The sequence below is a fragment of the Sander vitreus genome, chromosome 20, assembly GCF_031162955.1.
Source record: "Sander vitreus isolate 19-12246 chromosome 20, sanVit1, whole genome shotgun sequence".
In the NCBI taxonomy this organism is placed as follows: Eukaryota; Metazoa; Chordata; class Actinopteri; order Perciformes; family Percidae; genus Sander; species Sander vitreus.
In genome coordinates, this window is record NC_135874.1 from 10,459,051 (window position 1) to 10,485,507 (window position 26,457).

Here is a 26,457-nt window from a genome sequence, read left to right on the forward strand (position 1 = left end):
TGTCGCCTCAGAGAGAGAGAGTGTGTGTGTGTGTGTGTGTGTGTGTGTGTGTGTGAGAACATCATTACCTAGGGATCTGAGTACACGGCCAGACATAATTAGGCTTTAAGGCAAAAAGTCTCCACGGCACCAGTTTTACAGTCTGCCTGACCCAACAGACACGACAGGCAGGCATGCCGTTTAAGATCATTTATTTGGTTTGTGTGTGTGTGTTTGCGTGCATTTTATTTATTTATTTTCCCTGGTAATATGCCTGAGCCTTCATTATAGCTGGAGCCATAACTTTGATAAATCACTTGGGCTCGGGGCCCTCACTGCTTTCACAGTATTAGAAAACTAATTGAAATTCTCTTCCGCCCTCTCTCTTACTCTTTTTCTCCCCGTTTCTTCTCTCTCTCTCTCTCTCTCTCTCTCTCTCTCTCTCTCTCTCTCTCTCTCTCTCTCGCGCTCGCTCTGTTTTTCATTCTCTCCCTCGTTCTCTCCTCCCGTCTCTGTTGCGAGGGCCGAGCAGTACCGTGTTTTTTCAGTAGAATAAAAGCCAAGAGGGGGAAAATGTCATCACTGATTTAATAGGCGTAGTCTTACTCTGAAACACACACAGTAGGCTCACACACACACACACACACACACACACACACACACTGCACTCTGGGGAGTGTTAGGAATCCTGATAATGTCATCATAGGAATCTCCATAATGTACCCCGGTCTCCTGCGGGCTCCAGTTTGACTGTGCCGCTCCCTTCCTCTGCTTTTGATAAGATCAGGGATGAGATTTTAGGTTTAGGTTGATGGGATTTAGAGTTTAGATACTTGTTTCTATGGCCGTGATCCCCCCGCTGTCCCGGGATTGAGGGTCTGTTTGGTCCGTTGCCTGGGATCTCCCAGCTGCCACTGGATTTAGGGTTTAGTCGTTTCATTGTCCATGATCCCCCTGCTGCTACTAGATTTGTTTCATTTGCAGGGATCTCTCCATGCTGCAGCTAAATTCAGGGTGCGTGTGTTTTGTTGCGCAGTATCTCCCAGATGAAATTAGTTTTGGGGTTGGTTTGTTTTATTGTCCAGGATCTGCTTGCCACTGCTGGATTTAGAGTTTGGTTGTTTTATTGTACATCTATCAGCTGTTGCTAGATTTAGGGTTTAGTTGTTTTGTTGTCCAGGAACTCCCTGTTTGCCACTGACTGAATATCATGGGGGTTTAGCCACTTCTTTTAAATATCCAGACACTGCTGCTGTTTGTGTGACACTTGGGGCTTTGTATTCACCCAGCAACCCCCCCTCTCTCACTAGGCGAGCTTTGTAGTTTGAAGCCAAAGATTTAGCGATGGAAGCAGAGACTCTGTGTGTATATGTGAGGCGGTTTAGTAGACCGGGCGATTTCGTGGAGTCCTGTCAGCACACAAAATTCTCTCTGCAAACATTCCTCCGACGTGATGCAAGCCCCGGAGAGGAGGGCAGCGTGTGTGCCTGTGTGTATTTTCAACCAGCGGCGTGTGTCTGTTGCCCAGACAAATCCATACCATCGCTGCCAGACACACTGCAGGCGCATAGCCACACATGCACACAAGTTGCATGTGTGCGTGGTTAATGAGGATGTGTTGATTGATTAGACTGCGTTAATTAGCTGGAGTGTGAAGGCCTAGAAAGGTCTCTGCTCTGGTGGGAGTGTCCCCTCTGGAGAGACATTGAACTGTGCTATGCACCATTACGTTACACACACACACACACACACACACACCCACCACAGTCCCATCCATATCTCAGATGCGGGATGAGTCATCTCTGAGGCAGACCTAATACTTGGTGCGAGAGGAAGGATGCGCGTCTGTCTGTCTGTGTGTGTGTGTGTGTGTGTGTGTGTGTGTGTGTGTGTGTGTGTGTGTGTGTGTGTGTGTGTCAGTGTCTGAGACATAAGGATGTTTGCAGTGAGGAGATGTGTGTTGCAGAGTGAGATGTGCTTGTGCCAGCAATTTCTTTTCCCGCACTGTGTGACCCGGACACTGACCTGATCCCCTGCCTGACATATCAACTCTCTCCCTCACCTCCTCCGCCCCCTCATTTGTAGTTTGACTTTCTATCAGCTGATCAGATTTCCTTTGTGCACCACAGAACTGCTTCTAGTAAATGCCAATTATATGGTATTAAGTTTGCTAACCTCCGTCTGTAGCCTTCCTACAACTGAGTTTTGTGGATGTCGACGGAACTGCTGCAGTAAAGCATTGTAAACAGTGCCGCCACATGGTCAACTGGGGAATTACACATGATGCCGTGTTTTTCAAAGAATTATCACTGCACTTTTAGCTTTTAACTGTATGTATGTAACTCTATCTATGTTTCACTTGATCTGAACAATCAAGAAATTGCTTGTTCCCAAAGAAAAACTAAAACGGCAATCAAATTAACTAACACAAGCTTGTTTTTACAGGTTGTGTTGCTGCTGTTTGTTTTTTTTTATTTCTGTTTGCTTGCTTACTTACATTTATTATTATTTCAAAGACAAATTTCTGTGCAAGTAAGGCAATCATGTGTTAATGTAAATCTTCTCTTTCTCCTTTTGTTGTACCTCTCTATTCCTACTCTTCCCTCTACTTCCCCTTCTCTACTTCTTTCTTTTGCCCCTTTCCCTCCTATTTTTTTTTTTTTACCCCCAAGGAAGTTCTACTACATCACTCTGCTAAGGGACCCGGTGTCTCGATACCTCAGCGAGTGGCGGCACGTGCAGCGGGGAGCCACGTGGAAAACCTCCCTGCACATGTGCGATGGACGGACCCCTACGCCCGAGGAGCTGCCCTCATGCTACGAGGGCTCCGACTGGTCGGGGTGCACCCTGCAGCAGTTCATGGACTGCCCTTACAACCTGGCCAACAACAGACAGGTACAGAGAAAAAGCTTTCAATATAATGAAGTGCAATACAAGCACACTAGTACAGTAGCTATGCTGCATAACAATGCAAACTGCACACTATAAGCTTCAAAAGATGGGATATGTTGCAGGGTTGTCACATTACAGCAGCAACTGATTTTAAGCTTGATGCTGCCGTTTATCGTCACTAGCTAGCTAACCTGCATCTCTGAACCTGACCCGACTTCTCTCATGTCTGTTTTGTTTAGTTAACCTTAATGACAATGCCAAGCCTATTTATACTATAACAGGGAACATAGCTCTGCAGATAAAAGTACATTCAATTCTCTGGTAAGCTCATGCATTTATTTCAACCCCTAAATCAACCAAATGTTATTGATTTTCTTAACAAAAAGAGTCAAAGGAGAAAAAAATTTATTTAGTTTTTTGTTTTCATGTAAGCGCGTGCACTCTCTCTCTCTCTCTCTCTCTCGCACACACACACACAAGCACATACGCACACAGGAGTAAGGAGCTCGCCTGCCGGCCATAAGCATCTCAAATTCACACCTTCTTTTCTGATGACTTTCTCAGTCTTCCACCTAAACGTGTTGGCCAGCTTATCTCACCTGAGCCTGAGGCTGTTTTCAGGGTCCCATGTCTTTATAAATGTGAAACACACACACACACACACACACACACACACACACACACTTGACGTATTCTGGTGTACTCTTGTGAATCCAAATCAGTATGCAGTTCCTGTACTGTAACACAACCGCTCCAGAATGCACTTAGTGATGAAGTGTGTGAGTGTCTCATTTTGGAACAAATTCACAAGAATTGAAAGTGCTTTAGTTTATTTAGGACAATGCCTAAACAAGTAATCTGAAAAGAAAGTGGTTAATGATTTTTTATATATATATAATCTCTCAACCAGTACTTGGCTCCAGCTTTTCAAATGTGAGTTTTTTTTTTTTTTTTTTACTGTTTTTGAAGATTGAATATCTGAAGACAAAATACACAAATTGAAAACATCACTTTAACATCTGAGAAACTGTGAATGCCATTTTTTTTTAAACATTTCCTATACAAAACGATTAATTATGAAAATAATAGATAATAATAATGGATGATGAAAATAATCAGTAGTTGCAGCCCTAGATAGATGATTAAACAGTTATCCAGTCATCCGTTCATTTTGTGTTTTCTTCATCATGTCAGCATCAATTCCACAAAGGCTCAATTTTAAAAGAAATCATACTGTATTACACAAGTGAAAACTCCACATATCCTGTTTTTCTTGTAAAACTAAAGCTGAAATCCAGATGAAGTAGAAACTCACCTGAACGTTGGCTCTATAATCTTTTCATTTGAGCCTTTCTTAAACACAAGTCCTTGATTAAAAGGTGGATTCCTATAACCTCCTTCACTTCCTGTTCCTCTGTCTACAGGTTCGTATGTTAGCGGACCTGAGCCTCGTCGGCTGCTACAACATGTCCACGGTTCCAGAGAAGAAAAGGGCCCAGCTTCTCCTGGAGTCCGCCAAGAAGAACCTTCGAGACATGGCCTTCTTTGGTCTGACAGAGTACCAGAGGAAAACCCAGTTCCTGTTTGAACGAACCTTCAGGTTGCGCTTCATCAGGCCTTTCATGCAGTACAACAGCACCCGAGCTGCGGGGGTGGACTTGGACAACGCTACGGTTCGTGCTGCTGCTCAGTCATCTTTTGTAGATTGAGCTCTGTAGGCAGGAAGCACACATTGAACAGAAAATGTCAGATAAGAAGAGACATAGAAGAAAGTCAGTGGAGGACAGTAACTAAGTACATATACTCAAATACTGTACTCAAGTACAATTTTGAGGTATTTGGAAAAAGAAGTGGAAAATAATCCGAGGAAAGAAACTAGAAATGGAGAGGAAACACTGTGATCTTATATTGCTGTGAAATGAGTTTGGATGACAGCTTCAAACAGGCTCTTCACACTTTGATTGGTCCAGTGTGGGAGTTCTTAGGCTCAGAAATATCCTCCAGTACACAGCAGACTGGTAATTTATAAATCAAAACAAGCAAGGAGGATAGAAAATAAAATATGCCCTCTAACAGAGGCTGTGGAAAGGTGGGCCGATTATCACAAAAATGAGAAAATATCGCGTGGTGAAAGTCTGACAGGTGGAGGAAGCTGTGTGTGGCAATTTGAGTGAAAAGTTGTTTTTTTAAAAGTAGCTTTCCAATTAACTACTTCCAAAGGCACGGCGTGAAATTGTGACAGTATTTAATTATTTCTAAAAAGTCAAATAATTACATCAGCAGGCGATGAGATAACATGTTTACTTTACACTCCCCTGCAAAGCTGCCGAAAAGCCCATTTCTACCTTTGTGGCGTCAAGATCCCAGTGAGTCCTTTTTAATTGAAACTGGTGTCTAAATTAAGTGACGACTGCTCTCGGATACATGACGTTTTTGTGACGACTTGAGCTCAGCTTCATCTTCCTGGCTTTGTGCCTCTGTTCCCTACGCTGCCGATCAAACGCATCTAATTTCCGAACACTGATGCAGCGCGTCGCTTCCCTCTGTTGTCGCACATATTGCTCACAAATGATATCCAGCACTCCATCAGAGATTTCAAAGGGATTCTCTTAATTAAACACATTTCCCCCTCCATGTTGAATCCACACAGCAGATGATACACGCCAATAAAGCCAGCTGCAGTGCACAACCAAACATCAAACACGTTTCTGTTATCTTGCTCCACATTGCCAACACACATTTTCTTTCTTTCTTCTCTCTCATGTTAGAAGTCCTATAAAGCTTTTGTACAAATGTCATGTAATAGGGCGTTTTCACCGCAGGAACTTGAACCCAGGGGGCCAAGACCCTTTTGAGGAATTCAGGATCTTTATACGTTTCCCTATATAATAGTTCCAGGTTACAAAAAGTCCCCGCTCTGGGAGTAGTATTTTCTAAGGCCACGTTCAGATCGACTGCCAGGCCAGCTATTGCTCCGGCAAACAAAATGCTGGAAAGTTGATGAAATGCTTTTACTCCTGGTTTCAAAAGTACGACCAAAAATGTGCCACTGGCCAGGTTGGATAGGTTTTCTACTCTTGAGATGATTAATAAATAATGGGCCCAGAGTGTCTGCTGTGGAGACAGGCGTTCTGGAGTTTTCAGTTTCCATTTCCAACTCGGCGTGTCTCCTTTTTCATTTATTTATTAAATCCACTCAAACATTAAAGTCACGTCACAATTAATACAAAGAACAACGCATGAAAATTGTCTCGAAGGCCGCCATTAATTTATAAACCATCATCGGTCCAGAGTTTAGTTCCTCAGTTTTGCTTCCATAGATCCTGCAACTATTTGGTCACAAATGGCTAAAACTGAACCCTTTTGTCTCTTTTCTCAACTTCCTTTATACTCTTTCATTAAACTGTTCTTCCTGTCTTCCTTTCTGCCTTCTCCGTTCTTCTCTGCCTCTGAGCTAAGGTAATCATTTCGTCTTCTCCCTGCTCGTTAGGTCCAGCGTATAGAGGAGCTGAATGAGCTGGACATGGAGCTGTACGACTACGCCAGGGATCTGTTCCAGCAGCGCTACCAGTACACCAGGCAGCAGGAGAGGCGGCAGCAGCGCATCAAGAACCACTTGCAGCAGAGCCACCAGGGCCTGGGCCTGGGCGTCAACCTGTGGCCCTCCCATGGCCGGCAGAGCTCGGTGTCGACACTGGAGGACGGAGAAGGGGAGAGGGAGGACGGTGAGGAGGGAGGCAGAACGGAGGAGGCGGGCAGCAGGCTTCCCACTGAGGACTACATGAACCAGATCATCAACCGCTGGTAGCAGCAGAATGAGAAATAAAACACAGACATGCATATGTAATGTGAAAAGTACACACACACCCACACACACCCACACACACACACACACACACACACACACACACACACACAGAGAGAGAGAAAGAGAGTGGCGCCTGCATCAAAAGACCCAAATGACTGACAGACTTTACTGGAGAGAGGGCTGCGTGAATGAGAGTCGCAGTGGTTGTTATGGAGACCTGGGCTTGGTCGATTGCATCAGCTCTCATTATTGAGGTTTGCCCAGTTGTTATTAGCACCCGCTTGCCCTCTCCCCCCTCTGAGGTTCTCTGTCTCTCCTATCATCATTACTGACTGAGCAGAGGAGAGATATTTTTAAGACTTGCTGACAACCGAGTATCATCCATCTCTCCCGCCTCCCTTCCTCCTCCTCCTCCTCCTCTATTCCTCTCGTTCTCTCTCACATGGAGCATGAGAAAATAAAAATTAAGTCTGTGAATTCCCACTAACTCTTGCTAAAGGTAGCAGTCTACTTCCTGGATGCTCCATTTTCAAAAGAACTGGGAAAGCTTATAAAAGTGTGCTAATGGCTGAGCTGAACAAAGAAAACGGTGGGAGTACATGAGACACTGAACTCGAAAGAAGTGAAGAAAAGTTGGACTGAGTTGTGTAATAAAGCTTTCCGCTTAAAAAAAAAAAAAAACCTTGAACCCGCTTTGGTCATGAAATAATGACATTTCATTCTCATTTTAGGATGATTCATTTATATTTTCCTTTTTGTTTATGCTTTTTTTAAAGCAGAGTTGTAATAACACTGAGACCAATGTTGCTGCCTAAAGAAAAGTGATTCCTTTATTTCTTTATTTTTATTGGTTTTATAAGTCAAAGCTAATGGATCGGATTGATGTACAATGGACCATAGCCATTACTGAAGCCTTGCATCTTGGGGGGGGGGGGGTGGAGGAGAAGTGGCCTGTTTCTCTGTTCAAGGTTTCCAAAGCTCCTGTCGCTTAACAAGTTAATTATCTCTCCTTGTTTTTGTGTGTCTCAGTCCAGCAGAGAATGACATCCAATTACAGAGTTGAATCTTACATAGGTGCGAAGAAATCGAGGGCAGGGAGAGGAGGGAGAGTCTGCTGCAGTTTGTTGCCAGGAACCGTGCTGTGTGAGCGGCAAGCGCTTTGGAAACCTTAACTCAGACAAATGCATGAGATGGGAGTTGTGGAACTACTGGTCACCATGGCAATGTGAGCCCTTAATGTAGTGAGTGGCATTTTCAATGTTTCTTTTTTTTTTCCTCTTCTCTTTTTTTTCGTTCGCAAAAGCGGCAGTCTCAAACGAGCCTCCTCCCCACCTGCTGAAAGGGCGCACATGGCACCGGTGACCTGTAGTTCATTAGTGGGGCCGGTATTTTACTTGGTTTTACCCTGAAGAACGCACGGGGCAAGGTAGCAGTGCCTCTATGTACTGGGATCATAGTCAACATAATTATTGCCAGATATTATGTCTGCATTATACTCCAGTGATTTCTCTGACTACTCGTGTGTGTGTGTGTGTGTGTGTGTGTGTGTGTAAATAGTATGTACAGTATGCCTTTTGATTGGCGTATGTGTATGCCTTTGTAAATAGCGTGCCTGACTGAGAGAGGATGCCTGATGAGTTTTGTGAATGACTGGTTCCATGACCAATTATCTTGCCATGTTTTTGTGGTGAAGGGGCAGGGCAACAAAGTCCCTCCAACAGTGATGCAAGCCAATAATACTCCCCTCTGCCCTTTCCTTTACCAGTTTATTTCCCTTTTTTCCTATTACCTCCCGTGACGTAGTTACACATGAGGACTGTATCACTATAATTATCTAAAATCCTAATTTATAATTTTCGAAATCTGCACGTGTGACACGTCTTTACTCTTGACAGCAAAATCTACAAGTAGGGTTGGCTCACGTCAGTCGGCTCCCCCAATTGTAGCAAATTCTGTGACCCAGGATTACAGAATTGGTTGTAACAGCGTTTCCTGCTTTGCAAAATACCCACATTCGCTAAGCTTTGATCCTAACGAATCTCTTATTGAACATTTTATCTCTCCTCCTGCACCGTAGAAAACATGTACTGTATGTAGCTTTTGCGTGTTAAAATGACAAACATTACCCAAATTAGCACCCTTTTGTGATCTCAGTCAGCACTTACTCTGTGATTCGGTCACAGAGTTTCTTACACAAACTTTAGGGGTAAATAAAAACGTTACTTTTTTTTTTTTTTTTACTAGTTATCCAGCAGCTGTTTTCCAGCAGCTGGACAATTCTTCAGAGGGAATTTTTGTGGCCCCACAGGTGTCAGCTCTGGGCAAATTTAACATTTATATCCTATATTTCTATAGATTGTGATGGCTACTGGCATGACCTGAGCAGCTGACTTAGTGTGCCTGCCAGCATAGAGGAAGTCTGTGGAAATGGTTGCGTTTAAACGCTGGTCTTGCCCCGGGTAAACATTTTATCAGTCTGAAAAAAAACTTTGGAGACACAACCTGCTACTGGATAACTGTGGGGAAAAAAAAAATAACGTTTTGACCTTTTACCCTTAGGTTTACGTAGGGAACACTATGTGAATGAATCACGGAGTAACGTACAGAATGCTGAGGTCTCAGATGTTGCCATACCAACGGCAGATTACATCAGCTGTATCCAATTAATATTGACTTCATAATGGCTCAAATGGAACTTGGTTTCTTAGGGGAAGAAATGCCACATCATAACTGTGAGTGGACTGTGTGGTTTTGTAACAAGAGTGGCTTCTCCAGATAATCTAGCTGATTGCATAACGTCAATTTTAACCTTTTCATATTAATATTTTAAGGTGATCATTTTAATAGTTCTGTATTAGGATCTTTGAGCATTTGGAGCAAGTTGCTTGCGGAACATGAGGTGTAAAAGTAAGTAAGCACCACTTGTTATTTTCAGTGTGCCAGACACTTAATCAACATTTCATATTTTATCCTGTTAATCTAATCAGGTTGTAGGTGCAGGTTGTAAAGTGTTTCTGCCACCTCTGCTAACCAAGGGTGATTACAGATCTTATAACTCTAACCTAAGAAGGTTCAGATACAAAATGCAAATTTAATACTGAATTCATATTCCATAAAACGTTATTGAACCCCAACCCTAATAAAAGCAAAGAATCTGAGCAATAAGAGGGAAAACCAAGAGGAGACTGTGGAGAAGAGAATGTAAAAGTGGGAGAAAGACGTGTCACAGCACGATTTAATTAAACTGAATGTAGTCCAAGTTTGGTGTCATCCAGGGGGGCAATGGGAGGATGCATGCTTCCTTGGTGTAAGATAAATAACATGTTGCATCCTGTTGTTAACAATAGACTTTTGTTTTTACGTCTGAAGGAAGGAGAAACCAACGATTTAGCCGCCCACCACCCTCCTTGTTAAATTTCAACTAATCACCCTGGATCCTCCAGTGTCTCTGCTTTTGATCAGCTCCTTTCAAATCAGAGATGATTCATGAAGGGAAGGAGAGAAGAACAAGGGGGGATGATAAAAAGGTATTGGGATGCATCCAGAGTCAATATGCTGCTTTTTGTGTAGCCTTCAAACTAACGCACATGGATATGGGAAGAGAGATCTCCCTTTTTTTTTGTTTCGTATTAACTTCCCCTTCATTGTATTCTTGAAACTGGAGACTAGAAAACACTGCAGCTCCGGGCATTTTGCCCACAACCTCTTTTTCAAAGTCAGACTTGCGTTTGGGCTCCAAACCAATATCTGGCTCTGCATTAGTTTTTGAGGACAAAATACAAAACTGCTTCTCTACCTTCAAAGTGTTTTTATTTTTCAGTGTTCCAGTTTCAAGTGACCCATCAGACTTGAGGCAATCCTCAAAAATACTCCCTGTACCTGAGCAGTGTGTGAAAGACACATCCTTTCACTGAAATGATTCCAGGAATTGATGCTGTAAAGCTATACTCAAATATTTTATGTCTCATCACTATGTATATCTGATGTCTTAACAGCTATTCCTTTGTGACAATGAAGCAACCCAGGTGTCGCCAACATCATCCCTTTTTTTCTTTTTGTTATTTTTTTAAAAGACGTGTTAAAAAGAGTGCGATAGAGACTCGTTTTTTTTTTTTTTTTCCGGATTGGTGTGCAGTCTGTCTCTGGCTCCTTCTGTATGCATCATTCTGCGTTTGTTTCTTATGATTGCAAAAATGAATCCTCAAGCCACCAATTAAAATGTCATTTTTACAGACCTGACTGTGTTTTGGTTGTCATTGCATATCCTTTGTGAAGTTTACCTGCTCTATCACTCTATTATCAAGCATGAAAAACATCTCCCTTTAACTTTTTACAAATGGAATATACATCCAAGGTACTGACTTAAAATGCAGCCACATATTCCTCTAAGAAATGCTCAGTTGGGAGATTTTATGACAACTTTTGTGGGAACTTTTCCCTCCAGGTTTCTTTACAGCCATCCACAGGCCAGTCTATAACTAGAGGACATTTCTACCACTCGCCTACACTAACCACAGGACCGTGACCACATAAAGCAGCCTGCCACCCCCCCTAATGACAGCCTCAGCCCTGTCAACAGTGATCCACTGCACTAATTAAATCTGCAGACACTCAGGGCCTGCCTAACACACGTATATGCACACAAATACACTTCCTCCTCTCGGGCAGGTAGCGTTTGGCGAGCAGGAGACGGAGGGCCAGTATAAATATCATTCCCTGTCCTTGGCTGTGCACGCAAAGGAGAGGGAGCAGAGCACAGGCTTTCACCCTGTCTCATTAACAGTCCGGTAAGCTTCAACTTTGACCCCTCGAGGCTGGGCAGAAAAATAATTTGCCTGGACAGCGACAGGCGGAGGCAATTGGCTAGAGAGAGATCAGAGTGGGCAGACTGTACCAACAAAGACAAGTGTAAGGGAGATGAGGAATCAGAGAGGGCCTTTATATAAGACAGGAGGGAAGAGAGGATGTCTCTGTGCCTGACATATGAGCAGAGAATGAGGGGGAGCCGGAGAAAAGGGGCAGGCTGTGCAGCCTCTCTGGCAGCTGGTACATGGTGTATTGGACTGAACGCGGTCTTTAATCCTCCCCATAGCTCTGGGTCGCTGTCATTTCAAGTGCAGCTGGACTAAACAAACAATAATGGCTCAGCTACTGCAGAGGGCTGGACGGCTTTTGTTTGGGTGTACATGTGCATGTGAGTGTTTGAGAGAAAGTGCTTGCTCTCTCCTGCAGTGGGAATCGCTTTTTGAGTGATCGCATGGGCTCTGGCTGCCGTCCATTATTAGGAGGTCAAACTGGCTGCAGCTCGTCATTGCCGGTCCCATGCTTCTTTCATGCAGACAAAAGAAGCTCTGGCATTATTATCGCTTATTTTCAGCGTGGAATTCAGCAGATAAGTTCATATTGAGAGCCTCCCTCACATGCATCAGAGCCAGGCTATTGTAGTTCTGGAGTATTGCCCTTTTGGCACTGGCACTGGTCACCATGGATTTTGGTCCTCTGTCTCTGGTTGAGTCATTTCCAGCAGTGGCATGGCTTAGACCTTCATCGTCAAATATACAGTACAATGTGGATAAATCTCTATACACAAACAATTTGCAGAGTTTCAATACCCTGTTTTGTCAAAAAGTAAATGCCCAGGGCAACAAGAGAGGTCCAGTGTGGGAGTGCACATTTTTCCTTCAGCAATAAAATGAATATGATTAGATTGGACATCTGGGGCCGTTATTCTGACCTTCCACACTGGGTTTGGTTAATCTCCCAGGTCAACACCAAATCAACTCTCATGATATTAAAGGATTGAACAGAAGAATCCAACCTCCCAGGAAGCACTCGGCTCTGGAACTCATACAGACTGAGACCAGTGGGAGTCCAATCTGAGGAATCCCACAATCCCATTATAGTGTGTGTGTGTGTGTGTGTGTGTGTGTGTGTGTGTGTGTGTGTGTGTGTGTGTGTGCGTGCGCGCGTGCCTCTGGCCCAGGAGCTCATAAAGCTGATCCACTGCAAACTTTTAATATTCAGCTACTATTAATAACCTCTACATAAAAGTCTTATAAATGTTGATGTTGGAGAAATGTAGCGGGATACAAATACTAGATCAGAGCCAAACATGAAAATGTAAGGCTGTTAGCTTTAATACACATGCAATGGCACATGCACACAAGGGAGCATAGAAATGAAAATCATAAATGTTACCATGCATAAAAAAAAGTGATGGATCTCAATTAAAAAGCTCCCCTCTTGCTGAAAAAGTGTTTATGTAGAAACGCCAAGGTAACCAAGACTGCCCTCTTCTCTACCTGTATTTATGATTTGAGCCCAGACCAGACCAGTGTTTGGTGGCTGTAATGTGGTGAATGAGCTTCATGAAGGAGACCCCAGCTGACCCCCATTATACAGTCAGGGACACATTTAATTAGCAGCAACTCACGTGAAACGACAAAAAGTATTAATATTAATGGAGGTTTAATTGAGGTCGTTTGGTCCCCTGTTGAGGCTTCCAACCTCTAAAATGGCTGACGAGTGACAATGTGAGGAAAGGGAGCCCACAGCCTGGGTTCGCCATTTCGTATGTGACCCCGGAGAAGATGACAACCATCTCCCATAATTCATCTGAAGATGTCACCTCCTTGACAGATGAACAGGCCCTGTGAGCAGCAGGTGTGTGTGTGTGTGTGTGTGTGTGTGTGTGTGTGTGTGTGTGTGTGTGTGTGTGTGTGTGTGTGGGGCTAGGTTTAGGTATACTTGCAAGGACTGGCTAGTGAGGATGTTTTGGCCTGTCCTCATGGATACAGCTGATTTTTGTGTATTGTGTTTGTGTGTGTGTGTGTGTGTGTGTGTGTGTGTGTGTGTGCGTGCATCTACATGCGTGAGGTGTCATGTGCGCGTGCACAAAGTGAAGGTCAAATCCAGCAGGATAATTAATGTCGCTGCTTTTTATACAATGTTAAATCAAACCCTGGAACTGCTCCCTCCAGAGGATCAACTGTCCAATTTAATTTAGGCTTCAGAGCGAGTAAATGAAAAAAGCAAGACCCGTGTCTCTTCACCCTGGGACAGTGTCTCTTGTACCTTTCATCGTCCTTTTATCTAGACCACACAACAGGTAGATACTTTTTTTACCACTCTGTCCCAAAAGAAAAAAGATACAGCTTATCACACAAACTCAAGGTAAAGCTTTACAAAATGGATCCCAGGAATCCCAGGTGCCTTCTCCACTTTTCCATTACCACATAAGAAATATTGCTGACCAAAGGGACAGCCTATTCTTATTCTAAATACAGGATTTATTTCCCATGGCTATCACACCATGCATGCAGCAAACCTAATTTCCCATTTTCAGATGAATACATGCTGTTTTCTCAAATCAAGTCCCAAATACATAAGAATCACCTTAGCAGTGGCTGGTGTAAAATTAGTGTGGGAGCCCTAAACGTATCTACAGAATAAAATATACCCACACAAGAATATTTGTATGTAGTTCTGCATGTACATAGCCATATAGTGTACATACCTGCATAGATACACCTACTTACACACATAGATACAAGCATACAAATGTATTGATAGACGTGCAAATACATAGCCTACCTGTGCTTTCTGTAGACTCCTCTCTTTCAATATATAACACATGTGATATGACATAATGGCAGCGACATGACAGTAATCCTGTAAATCTGCAGCATAGACAGTAAAAACAGAAAAACATGCGGACATTTTCTGTTTTACATCAGCAAGAACTGCTTTCAGATAAACTCTTTTTGGATGTACTATCTCAAACTAATTTCCAGGAACCAATGGAGCCTGCCACTAATGAAATGTCAATGAACCAACTCAATAAAAGTGACGCCTGCTCTGATTTGTAGTCGGAGAGAGTTGTGTACGTTAGTAAATATTGATTTTACTGTCCAAAATTACTAGGATGGCACGATGTAAATTATGTTTAGGGTGGGGGTTTTCATTTAACTGAAACAAATAACCACTGAACACTGCTACATTTTTATATTAGCTATATAACTATCCAGTAATGATCTCTGTTGTCATAGGTAATTTCTTTCCAGCCACTCACATTTATATTTTTAAATACAGTAAATGTCTCATTTTAGCAAGAATATCATAGTTTTGTGATTTGCATTTGTTTTCTGAGTTTATGTCACAGTCCAACCACTTTTAAAATGAATATGAACTTTTGTTCCTTTTCTCCAAATGTTCTGTGCTAGTGTCATTATTCTTGGGGGAAAATATTTTTTTAATTGAGTAAAAAAAAGAAGAATATATGTTTAATTATGGTTTTTTTTTCTTTTTCAGTTTCGGAGGAAGGGGTTAGGCAGTAATGTTAATTGCCAGATTAGGTTCAGTTTCCTTCATACTTCAGTTTTTTAATTATCTCTCAGTGAAATTGAATATTTTGTGTTCAAGTCACGTTTCAGTGTTGTTAAATAGTTTAATGCTCCGAGGATTTCAGAAATTTTAAACAGGCAAAAATTATTGTTACCTAATCTATCTAACAGGACCCTCCCACTCCCCAGCCGACCATGAATGCAGGAAGCTACGGAGCCGGCTTCGGTGAGAAACTCTATAATATTCTATGTGATTAAACTATAAACGACTGTATCCGAGGCTAGTTGTAAATGGTGTTTAGAGACTGCAATATTAGCTGACTGTGATTAAACTGAAACAAGTTAAAATCGTGTAGTTTTCCTTGTTGTGTAGGAACAGTTAGCTAGCTCACTGCGTCTTTTTGGCTAACGTTAATCTTCGGGTAGCGTTAGCTCGCCTTGAGTTCACCAACTATTAACGGGCTCTGGATGTCAATATAACGGACATTAACGCTGTTGAGACCACTTCAACCTAAACATGTTACAAACACATTAACGTTACCTTACGGCTCTTGTGATTATCATTGAAACAATCCGGGTGTACAAACTGTGCGTTCATTGGACGGAGGAGACACGCTGAACTTTGCTATTGGACAGTGATCCCGGAGCTTTTTGTTTACTAGCGAGTGTCCGTATATCCGTAACATAGTATTCTGTTAAGTAGATAGGAAACTGTCATTAAAATTAGGATGTCGTGACTCAGGGTCCTTCCTCTTCCTGCCTTACTCGCACTTTATATCTGTATGACTCTGTATCCAGATAAATCAATATTTTGTTTTAGATTTATGGCCGGATTAACCTGTTCTGCCAAAAATCTGCTACCTCCAGCCCTCTGTGTATGCACCATGTCGCCTAGAAGTTTCAATAAAGTGCAGTGCACACAGTATACAATTGCAGTGGTTCCCAAACTTATTTACGGACCCCTATTTGATCAGATTTCATCCCAGGGTCCCCCATCTGACAGGATTTTTGATTGTAGATGTTTTATTGAAGAAAGTGGATGAAACCCATCACCAAACTAGTCATTGTGTTACTTATGGATGGATTATAGTGAAAATAAATTATTCCTCTTTGTGCTGGGGACCCCCTCAAGGACCCATGGGCATCCGCAGACTCCACTTTGGGAACCACTAGACTATAGAGCAGCAAATATAAGTCAATAACTTGATTGACAAATGTGAGAGTTTTCAGCTTTACCTTCACTTAACATTATTAGAAACTGATTAACTTTCGGTTGTTGTAATTTAATTAATCACATTGGGCTCTATTGTGTTTTGTGATGTTTTAAACATGATTAATTGGCAAACTATTTAGCTGATTGATGGCAGTGGATTATAAAATGTAATCATCAGTTGCAGCCATAGTAGACCATACCTAGCCTCAGGTTCACTGTGCCTCAAATAGGCAATTTTCACATTAAGCAACATTTTTATTAGGAATATGGACACAATATAAACTAAAACAATTCTTAAGACTTGCTTCAGACTCAGGGCTACAGCCTAATGGAATAATGCAGGGCCCTCATTCATTGATATTTTTACTTTAGTGATGTAAATTGCCAAACAAATTTGCAATGAATCAAATGATGAAAAACCAAATGCCAAATTGAACCTTGGTGCAATTGGCTGCTTTGCCAAATTAGTGGTTCAGCCTAATCTACATCAAGCTGAGGTGGGTTGTACTTTGCACCTTGCATCATAAAGCATGTCAAAAGCATCTCTAATGGCCACCTTTGATATGATGTTGCCTCCTACTCATGTGTCATTGAACTGTTGGAAACTATGATGACCACTGCTGACATATAAACATACACATTGCATTCAGACGGAAAGCTTGCAAACAGGCTTCAAAATCAAGTTTTATGGCAGAGGCAAATCTGTAGTATCCTAGTGTGTTTGGTAATATGGCTTAAAGCAATATCAAGTAGCAATATGTACATTGCATATTAACAATTGCAAAATCACAGATAAAATAATCCTACTGATGTTTGAGACAGTGAAATGTTTCTCGCACTCATTGACTGGATTCCCGTGTCACACCTGTATTTTAGATGTCCATGTGTCACCAAATATCCTTTTAAAGTGCCATATATAAACTTAGCTTGCTATCTCCTCTCTGGCTCTTTAACACAAACTCTTGCTCTGATTACCCTGCCATTCCTATGAATCTTCAACTCATTTGACACCACTCCCTCCACTCTTCTCTCAGGCATAGGTGTGAGGATGTGGCTTCTATGGGTCCTGCTGCTATCGCTGCTCTCTGCAGTATCTGGGGGTGCAGACTCCAAGGCCGTCACTACCAGCCTCACAACCAAATGGGCAGATACCCCTCTGCTGCTGGAGGCCAGGTATGACACTGCACTGCTCAGCAGTATCAGCCATTTGGCCGCATTACGTCTGACATTACATTTCGGAAGCAGATAATAGATAAATCAATGTCCTGAGGACTTGTAGGGTCATTACTGAGGATGTCCTCTAAGTGAGTTTAAACTTGTGTCTCACTGATGCGTCCTTGAGCAAGATGCTGAATACTTAAAGGCTTCAGATGCAGTACTGCATGCTGCAGCTGGCCCTGTGCTCTGACTTTGACTAGCAAAATAAAAAATAAAAAACTTTTTCTAGAAAGTCATTGTTTCTTTCAAGTCCGTTATTCATCCAAATGTAGCTGTTAACAATTTACAGACAGTATGCACAATGTGTGTCATACATACACGCACATCTTATGAAACTGCCACCCTTATCTTTTTCGTCCTCAGTGAGTTCCTGGCAGAGGAGAGCCAGGAGAAATTCTGGGACTTTGTGGAGGCCAGTCAGAACATTGAAGGAGAGCATGATGGTAAAGTAAAGCTGCTTCAGCCACTCGAGACGAGTTTTCACTTTTAGTCTCTGTGCTGGGAGCAGCTGAATTTATGATGTGCGTGAAAGCCTCTTGGAAGCAATTGCAGTGTCAGTGTTTTGGCCAAACACTTATGCAAGCAATAACATGATAGAACAGAGCTGCAAACAATATTTCCTTCATTTGTGTCGACCCCTGTTGGACCATAACTCCCGTGAAAGACTTAAAGAATCTTAAACAGTTAAATAGAGCGAGAGAAACCATGTCAAGGAACTCAATGTTGACACGTTACTATTGTTTGTGCTGATTGTCGTCATGCAGACACAGATCAGGCCTACTATGACCTGATTGTAAAGAAAGCCGGCGCCTTGCTCAGCTCCATCCAGGTGAACATGCTCAAGTTCGCCCTCTCCCTCAGAGCCTACTCTGCAACAGTATACTCCTTCCAACAGGTACCAGGAGGATGCTTTGATTTTGTGTTTGAAGGATTGTACATGTGTGTGTGAGAGGTGTCCTATTCTTTTCAATGTGAATGAAAGATCCTGCTGTTCTTTTTTTAGATAGCGTCCAATGAGCCTCCTCCCTCTGGCTGCTCAGCATTTTTCAGCGTCCACGGAGAAAAGACGTGTGATGAAGAGGGTTTAGCAACACTGCTGAAATCAGCACCTGAGAGGTAATTAAAGACGCGTACATTTCAGACACAAGGGTGATAAACCAGTGAAATAATGACCAAACTTATACCTGACATCGCCGTCTCTCTTTCAGGCGGAAGCCATACCTTTTCAAAGGCGATCACAAATACCCAGGATCAAATCCAGATGCTCCTGTTGTCATTCTGTATGGCGAGTTTGGGAAACCAGATTTCCAGAGGCTTCACCAAGTCATATCATCCAAAGTCAACGAAGGCCTGGCGACTTATGTGCTCCGCCATTACCTGGCTGTAGGTGTTTCTCACACTCTTTTAACAAGATTCACTTTAAATGGTTGATGCAGTTCACAGTACACAATGGCACAACCGCAATTAAAAGCTAGCGGGTAGCAGGATATAGAAGTATTACAGTGTTTCCTCTATGTTGATTTTGTAGTGGCAGCCCACCACGGCAAAATTTCTGCCACCACAGTATCAGAAATAGGCCTGTACAAAAAATGTAGTCGCGGTTGCCTTTTTAATGATCCTGCCGACATAATGCACCCCCCGTTGGCTGCCGCTCACGTTGCAATTTAACAACAAGTAGAACTATTCAGAGGTTATTGGGCCCGTCCAGTTTAACTCCACATACTGTTCTGTTGATGTAGTTTATTGTCAAAACTTCGCTTTCTTCCGAGTCGACTATTAAACGAACCGCTCCACAGACCTGCCCCCACTGCTAAAAGAAAATCCTAAAGGACACACTGTATTAACTTGCGGGCTGGCGGAATTTGTGAACAGACATTAACACACGTTTTTCATCTAGATAACATATGAAAACACAAATTGCATTTTAAGGCCAGGTGTAAATTGGGTATAAGAGCCTGGCCGATTCAACATCCATTCATCTATCTCCCCCACCCCCCCCCCCGGCTTTGACCAGCTCACTCTTCTCTTGATACAGGCTTTATTTTAGTAAAAAGTGTTACACAAGGTAAAACAAATCAAACAATTCAGCCTTTTGGAAACGAATTGTGGTACAACTAAACATTTCCACTGTGGCTGTCTTCCAGGCTTGTCACATCGTGTTAGTTATGACCCTGCAGTCGCTTTCTACACATGCCATACCAAACTAAAAGAGTTATCATAAAAATGTGCATACTCTGTGAGTGCAAGCAGCAAAGACATAAATCAATTCCCACACATTCACACACACACACACACACACACACATTAGACACATTATAACAGATATAAACACACTATATCTGGATGTGTTTCTTCATTTGCACATATTCTCAGAAATACCAACACAACTAAAAAGTACAAATTGATGCACTACTACTGTATTTAGATTGCTTACTAAAGGCAAGTGCCCACTAAAGGACTTTAGCCCTGATTTTCCGCTGGCCAGGTTTTTGGAGCTCCCTGACAAAAGCACCATATCGGAAGCAAGTCAGCAGTGGCTCAGTGCATGTGCTCGAGCGCAATGTGTGAACTGTTGAAAAACGCGAGACAAGAGGCTTGTTGATGCCTCGCAGACACATTCCAGAAATCTAGCGGGCTTAATATCTGGAGCAGTCAGGGACTCTGCCGGGGAGCTACAGCAAGTGAGACCACAAGACACGGGCTGAGGGGGGAAACAAGAGGGGGGTCGCCTGTACTTGTTAACTGTATGTATTACATGTTCAGCACAGACCAAAGTTGTTCTTGTACATAGAGAAAACAGGCTATGAATTGTAAAGATGTGTGGAAACAGGCTGTTTTGTGAACACGTGTGTCAACGACAACACCCCCTAAAAGCGATCTGTCTGATCTTTCTTTTTCTTCTTTGTTTTATCGCCGCAAATCAGCCACCAACAACCTGGAATGCTTGTTTTTGGCAAAAAAAAAAATCCCATCTCACGTATGGTACTCCCGTCATGTCCCGTGTCATTTCTCGCATGTGTTTTTGTGACAAAAACGTAGTTTTGAGACTACGCTTGGGGAGTCCTCCTCGTAAAAGATCTAATAGTAGTGTGAGCCCCTGTCGCCGGTCAGTCAGGAAGTGTGTAAAACAAAATAGCAAGTTGTGTAGTCTGAAAAGCACAGCGAACTGGCAACTTGAAAAACATCTGGATGTGGGAACTTAAATGATATTCTAGTTCCTGTGGTTTTCTGTGTGACTGTGAATGTATACTCTCCTCTCCATCCACAACTGCTGCCATGGTGTGTGGAAGTACTGCGCAGCCCCCACAAGTGATAGACTGTATGTACCTGTTAGTGAACATGAAGCAAGGTGTTGATTAAAAAGCACTTGTGTTTCCAGTTATCTTTATCTTAAAGAAAGTTAGGGTTAATTTAAGAAAACACTGCAGTTTAATTGGGCTTCTCATTTTGACCTGGGATGAAAAGTGCTTCCCATTTATCATGTCAGGTTGAAGTTGGCTTGCTACTTCCCTCACATGCAAATACAGTTGCTACGTTAATCTAATTATGCTAAATTATTCTCACCATCTGTCTTAAGGCGCTGACACATCAAGCCAATAATCGGCCGTTGGACAGTCTGGCGAGGTCAGTGACTCGAGTCTGTTCGGTGTGTTCCGTGCCGTCGTCCGTCCGAGGGGCCGTCGCCCTTCATTTTGGCCGATTTGACATGTATAATCGGCGGGGTGGGCACTGCCGGCAGTCGGACTCAAATGACCAATCTGATTAGTAGAGTGCTAACCCGGATACGGGGAGCGTATTATGATCTTTTAAACTGACCTTTGTTGATCTGAAATGAAGACCGATTCAGCAACTGCATGGCCTATTTCTCGCTTAAAATGTTTTTAGAAACGGTTTCGGTGAACTATTTTAGTACAATATGAGATCGTATTCTGAACAAGCCGCCGTGACAGTCTGTCTTTGAATTTCCGGAGAAACCAGACCCACGTGACGCGTTCGTCCAATCAGCTGCTGGTTTTCATTTTTGGGCAACAATACAGATTAGCGCCGGCTGCTGTTATGGAGACGTATTACGTCTCGTCGCTTTGGCGTTCCGAGGCACTTTTTTGACTAACTCGGGGAGACTGATCAGTCCAACTGCCTTTTCTGCCGAGGGTCGGCCGTCTGGTCAGTGTGTCCGCAGCTTTATAGGCACAAAGTCCTGGGCAATAGAGAGGTTTTAATACTTTTTCTTTTTACTTTAAAGCTTCGAGGCCAATCGGTACAGTTAATGTTGTCTGTATTTAAAAGGTGTCAAAGTAGCGAGCAAGCACATATTTATATTGTTTTTCTTCTGCTGACTTAGTTGTATATGGATTGGAAACATTGTTAAGTTCACCATCAGTGCAGTTTGAATTCATTTTACAAATGCATTTTTCTCTTGCTGAATATATCCTCAAGTGGTGTTAAAGCATCTAACAAACCTGTGATAGAGATAAGGACGACTTCACCCTCTCGTCTTTTTACAATGTTTTAACCCTCCAGAATCCAAGCGGAAAGAAAGTCTATCTGTCGGGGTATGGAGTGGAGCTGGCCATCAAAAGCCAGGAGTACAAGGCAAAGGACGACACACAAGTCCAAGGTGCGCGCACACACACACACACACACACACACACACACACACATGATGGTGTAATCCGGAGGAGTCCTCATGTGAGTAACGAGGTAATTGATTGTGGTTTCAGAGGCGGAGGTGAATGCTACAGTGATCGGAGAGAATGATCCAGTGGACGAGGTCCAGGGATTCCTTTTTGGCAAACTGAAGTGAGTGGCTCTGCATCAGCCGGTGATACAGTTTTTTAAAACAAACAAATCAGTATGTGAATCCCGTGAATCACACTTTAAATGAGCAATTAGGGCTTTAAGCAGATGCACTTACTCTCTGTCCGTGTCGTTCTCTCACCAGGACCCTCTACCCAGAGCTGAAAGAGCAGTTAAAGGAGTTGAGGAAACATTTGGTAGAAAGCACCAATGACATGGCCCCTCTGAAAGTCTGGCAAATGCAAGGTGGGTCTCTTCTCCAAATCATTCCTCTGCAAAGCTTCTGTTTTTTCTTTCGCTTCCCGCTGTAACATATTTGGATATGTAGAATATGTAAGAAATATGTGTTTATGCCTATTGGTAGGGGTGTAAAGAGACCCTCAGCTCACGAGGCGACACATGATATTGGGTTCACGAGACGAGACAAGATTTCAACTTCAGTGACGAAATATGACTGGAAAAAGTCTTTTATTCAATCGAAAGTCACAAAATGAAGGATATGACTGGCTTCTCTCCTGTATAACCTCTTCAGACCTAAAAACAGCAGTGAGCTTCTAACTTCTAATTGAAGCTGTGTGTGTGACCTTCTAACTGAACTACTTTGTTTAATATCATTACAAGTGAAGTTAGGCTTTGCTTTCGGCTTCTGGACTCAATTTAAAAAAGACAGAGGAAAAAAAAAAAAAAGAGTGCTCGTGTTAGCCAGCAGCCACACTGAAGTGTGTGTGTGTGTGTGGGGCAAGCAAGAGAGAGAGCGGCGTTACCCTCTAATGTTCTAACGCTGGGTTTTACAGGCAGCTTTTTTCCAACTGCAACTCCGCCATTGCTCTGCAAAGGTTAACTCTGAGTCAACTTTGGAGAACAGGCAGGGGGATCTTCTATGCTAATTTCAGGTCAATCTAATTAATATTGATTGATTGTTGACAGCAGAGTGAAACAAATATGAAAAACTGACAGGGCCAATGTCTTGACAGGCTAATGAAAATAAAACTGTGAGGCCCTCTGAGCATCAAAGCTAAACACGTCCTCCGCTTACTGTTACCACCTGCAGGCATTATTCCTGTCACTTACATTTTGAGGGAATTGATTTTATGATCCTGTAAATACGCCCTCAGGACTCGGACTGAACTCCGTGTCTTTTAGTTTCATTGCCACAGTGGACAAAAGATAATGATCTAATGGCAGACGTCGCAGATCTTCATCCCCATCAAATTGTGATCAATTGTTTTCTGACCCTGAACCATTTTTACAGATCCCTTGCTTAAAACCCCCGAAACCTCACTCATTATGAAGTCAGACTGTGCAGCCAAACTTTGTTTAAACACACACTTTATTTTAAAAATAGCTCCGCCTTGACAAACTATTCTTAAATTATTACTACTTAATTATCCAATGATCGTATGTGTAAATCCATTACAGAGGGCATTTTCAGCATAATGAGTACTTTTTATAGTTTATATTTTAAGAACATTTTGCTGATAATACCTTTTGTACTGTCACATGAGTAAGATATAGAATGCAGGACCCCTGAGTTTAAAATATGTGCAAGGGTGGGGTTTATTGATTATGAAATCAACTTTTCACCTGTAAGAGAAAGAATGTGTTGTATTGTCTTTCTTTAACTAAATAATCTGAATACTTCAATATGTACAATGGGTATAAAATGATGCAAGACACTGAATATCACCCAGTGTATACACCACATAGCTTCAGTGAAGAGCTGTGACTTATGCAGGGTGTATCTATGATACTGTCAGACAGGATGGAATAACTGGATTTTAACATCCTTAAAGCTAATCAATGAAAGAAGCTAACTAATTAAAAGGAGCAAAAACGTGATCCCCTTGATGTACAATAAGATATAAAGAGACATTTTAGATTTAGTTTTCTGCTGATTTAAATGTAAATGTAAATTAACTCTAAATTGCAAGACTTTACTGTACGTGTTTAGCTAATCATTCCCTGACACACAAAGTTAACTAAGTCCAGTGAGAGAACCCCTGTTGTAGATGTGCTATCAATGCAGTTGTTTCATTAGTTTGATTTATTCTACCTACGCACTGATCATAAATAAATAAACCAAAATTAGTATTGGCTTATGTTGCTTTAACAGTAAGATCATACCAATCTCGCAGCGGTAAATGTATCTGTTTAGTTCCGCAATCAATGGCCGCGGTCGATCAGCATCCTCTTGATACATTTGAGCCATAATATCTTGAGGCCATGGGAGCATTGTCTGCTGCAACATAAAAGCAATATTGATTAAGGTTACATCATCTATTGGATTACATATTAAACACTTTCACAGATGTAATTGTGTCCACTTTTGAGGTCATCCTATACATATTTATACATACTATTCCTGGTTTATGCGGGGGGGTTTTTTCACGCAAATGTCTATCGTAGGCATGAGGCTGCTTTGATTGTGTTTAATAAAGGATGTGAGGGGATGGGAGAGACATGTCATGTGGGCGCCTGTCTTTATCTTCTACCCCGCTGGGGCTCATTAGTGCCGCGTTCTATTTACCTCGCAACTCGGTTTTAACGAGGTCAAAGTCGTAAACACGCCCCCTGACCTCGGATTTATGAGCTCGGAACTCGTACAACCTTGCAGTAGCCCGAGCTCAAAATCCAGCATGGCTGCCCCCTGTATCAACAGTTGTGAAAAGCTGCAGTAACATAAAGTTTTGAGCACTTCTGTCTTATTTGTGTCACTAAATCAGTCGTTCACACAGGCATGTTCAACTTCTATCTGTGGACATGTTGTTACGCTGTTTGCATGCACAAAAAACGACGTAATGCGTTGTTATCAACTGATATTGCTAACAATAGCTAACCGGGCTAGAGCTAATGAAAACAATGAAAATCCGACTTTTAAATAGAACGCATTCAACTCGGGTATGACGTCATTCCTTCCTTCCTTCTACCTTCTGAGTTCCAAGGTAAATAGAACGCGGCATAGCTCAGCCTGTTTACAAAGAGAGGGAGACCTCCTGGGGCTAATAACCACACAGGCTACAACATCGTTACAGATGCTCACTGCATTGAAGTAGTCCTCGCTACACTCTTCGACGCCTCCATTCTTCGAAGCTCTATATACTCTCATACAGTGTCTCCTCTACACATACACATATGTTGATATAGTCTAGTCTATATTCTTAATCCTGCCTTAAATCCTTTGAGATAGTTTTAATTAATGTCTGTGTGTGAAGACAAGCTTGTTAACATGGAATTATTTACTAATTAATACGTTAAATAGCTTAACAGATTACTTTTTTTAACCACGCTAGCAACATGGCTCTAGGGATGGCAACGTCCGTCGGTCGGGGGATCCACGACTTTGGTCCAGAATGAAATTTCTCAACAACATATAGATGGATTGCCATGAAATGTTGTTCAGACATTCATGGTGCCCAGACGATGTGCTCTAATAACTTTGGTAATTCTCTGACTTTTCTTCTAGCGCCACCAGTAGGTTGACATTTGGGTACACACAGACAAACAGCTATTGGGTGGATTGTAGTACAATTTGGTACAGACATTCATGTCCCACTCAGGATGAATTGTAAAAAAAACAAAACTGTATGCTTTAGAAAGTTGAGTGTCCACCCTTTGTGGGCTTATATCAGAGTACAGACAATTGCTCATACTGCTTTTATTTTGTTAAAACTATTTATCTTTCTGTGGTTCTCTGTCTCTTGTGTGTTTCCTCATCTCCTCTCTGCTTTTGTCCACTCATCCCATTCCCATTTTTATTTTGCCTTCCTTGCCTACCTTTCTGTCCACCCACCTTTTCTTTTATAGATCTAAGTTTTCAGACAGCAGCTCGCATTCTTGCTGCTCCCGCTGTTGAAGCCCTCACTGTTATGAAAGACCTAAGTCAGAACTTCCCCACCAAAGCCAGGTACACACACACACACACACACACACACACACACACACACACACACACACAGTATCTACAGTAAAAAGTTTTAGTTAAGTTACTGAAGTCTGCAGTTTTACAGTTCAGTCTGCCCTTTTCCCCTCACAGGTCCATCACTAAAACAGTGGTCAACTCTGAGATCCGCAAAGAAATCGGCGAGAACCAAAAGGTACACTTTTTGTTGAATGTTCGTAGTTTTTCATCTATCAATCTTCTTAAACTTTCTATTATTATTTAATACAACTAAAACTCCCAACAGATTATGATAATGGGATGAGCCTGG

At 42.3% G+C, this 26,457-nt stretch overlaps 2 protein-coding genes across 3 annotated transcripts in view; both read left to right on the top strand.

Annotated features, from left to right (window-relative positions):
- hs6st1a (heparan sulfate 6-O-sulfotransferase 1a) overlaps positions 1-10,913 on the top strand; it is a 59,181-nt gene extending 48,268 nt beyond the window's left edge. The window contains exons 2-4 of the mRNA XM_078276992.1: positions 2,652-2,874; positions 4,296-4,544; positions 6,362-10,913. Of these exons, the coding sequence (XP_078133118.1) occupies positions 2,652-2,874; positions 4,296-4,544; positions 6,362-6,679 (790 nt within the window). The 3' untranslated portion in view covers positions 6,680-10,913. The remainder of the gene's footprint in view (positions 1-2,651; positions 2,875-4,295; positions 4,545-6,361) is intronic.
- A 4,279-nt stretch (positions 10,914-15,192) lies between these two features.
- The window catches only part of uggt1 (UDP-glucose glycoprotein glucosyltransferase 1), a 32,645-nt gene continuing 21,380 nt past the window's right edge, over positions 15,193-26,457 (top strand). For both annotated transcript variants that reach the window (XM_078276989.1, XM_078276990.1), the window contains exons 1-11: positions 15,193-15,247; positions 17,269-17,407; positions 17,816-17,895; positions 18,217-18,347; positions 18,456-18,568; positions 18,661-18,835; positions 21,974-22,070; positions 22,174-22,252; positions 22,395-22,495; positions 26,054-26,153; positions 26,283-26,343. In XM_078276989.1, coding sequence (XP_078133115.1) covers positions 15,217-15,247; positions 17,269-17,407; positions 17,816-17,895; positions 18,217-18,347; positions 18,456-18,568; positions 18,661-18,835; positions 21,974-22,070; positions 22,174-22,252; positions 22,395-22,495; positions 26,054-26,153; positions 26,283-26,343 — 1,107 coding nt within the window. In that variant the 5' untranslated portion in view covers positions 15,193-15,216. The remainder of the gene's footprint in view (positions 15,248-17,268; positions 17,408-17,815; positions 17,896-18,216; positions 18,348-18,455; positions 18,569-18,660; positions 18,836-21,973; positions 22,071-22,173; positions 22,253-22,394; positions 22,496-26,053; positions 26,154-26,282; positions 26,344-26,457) is intronic.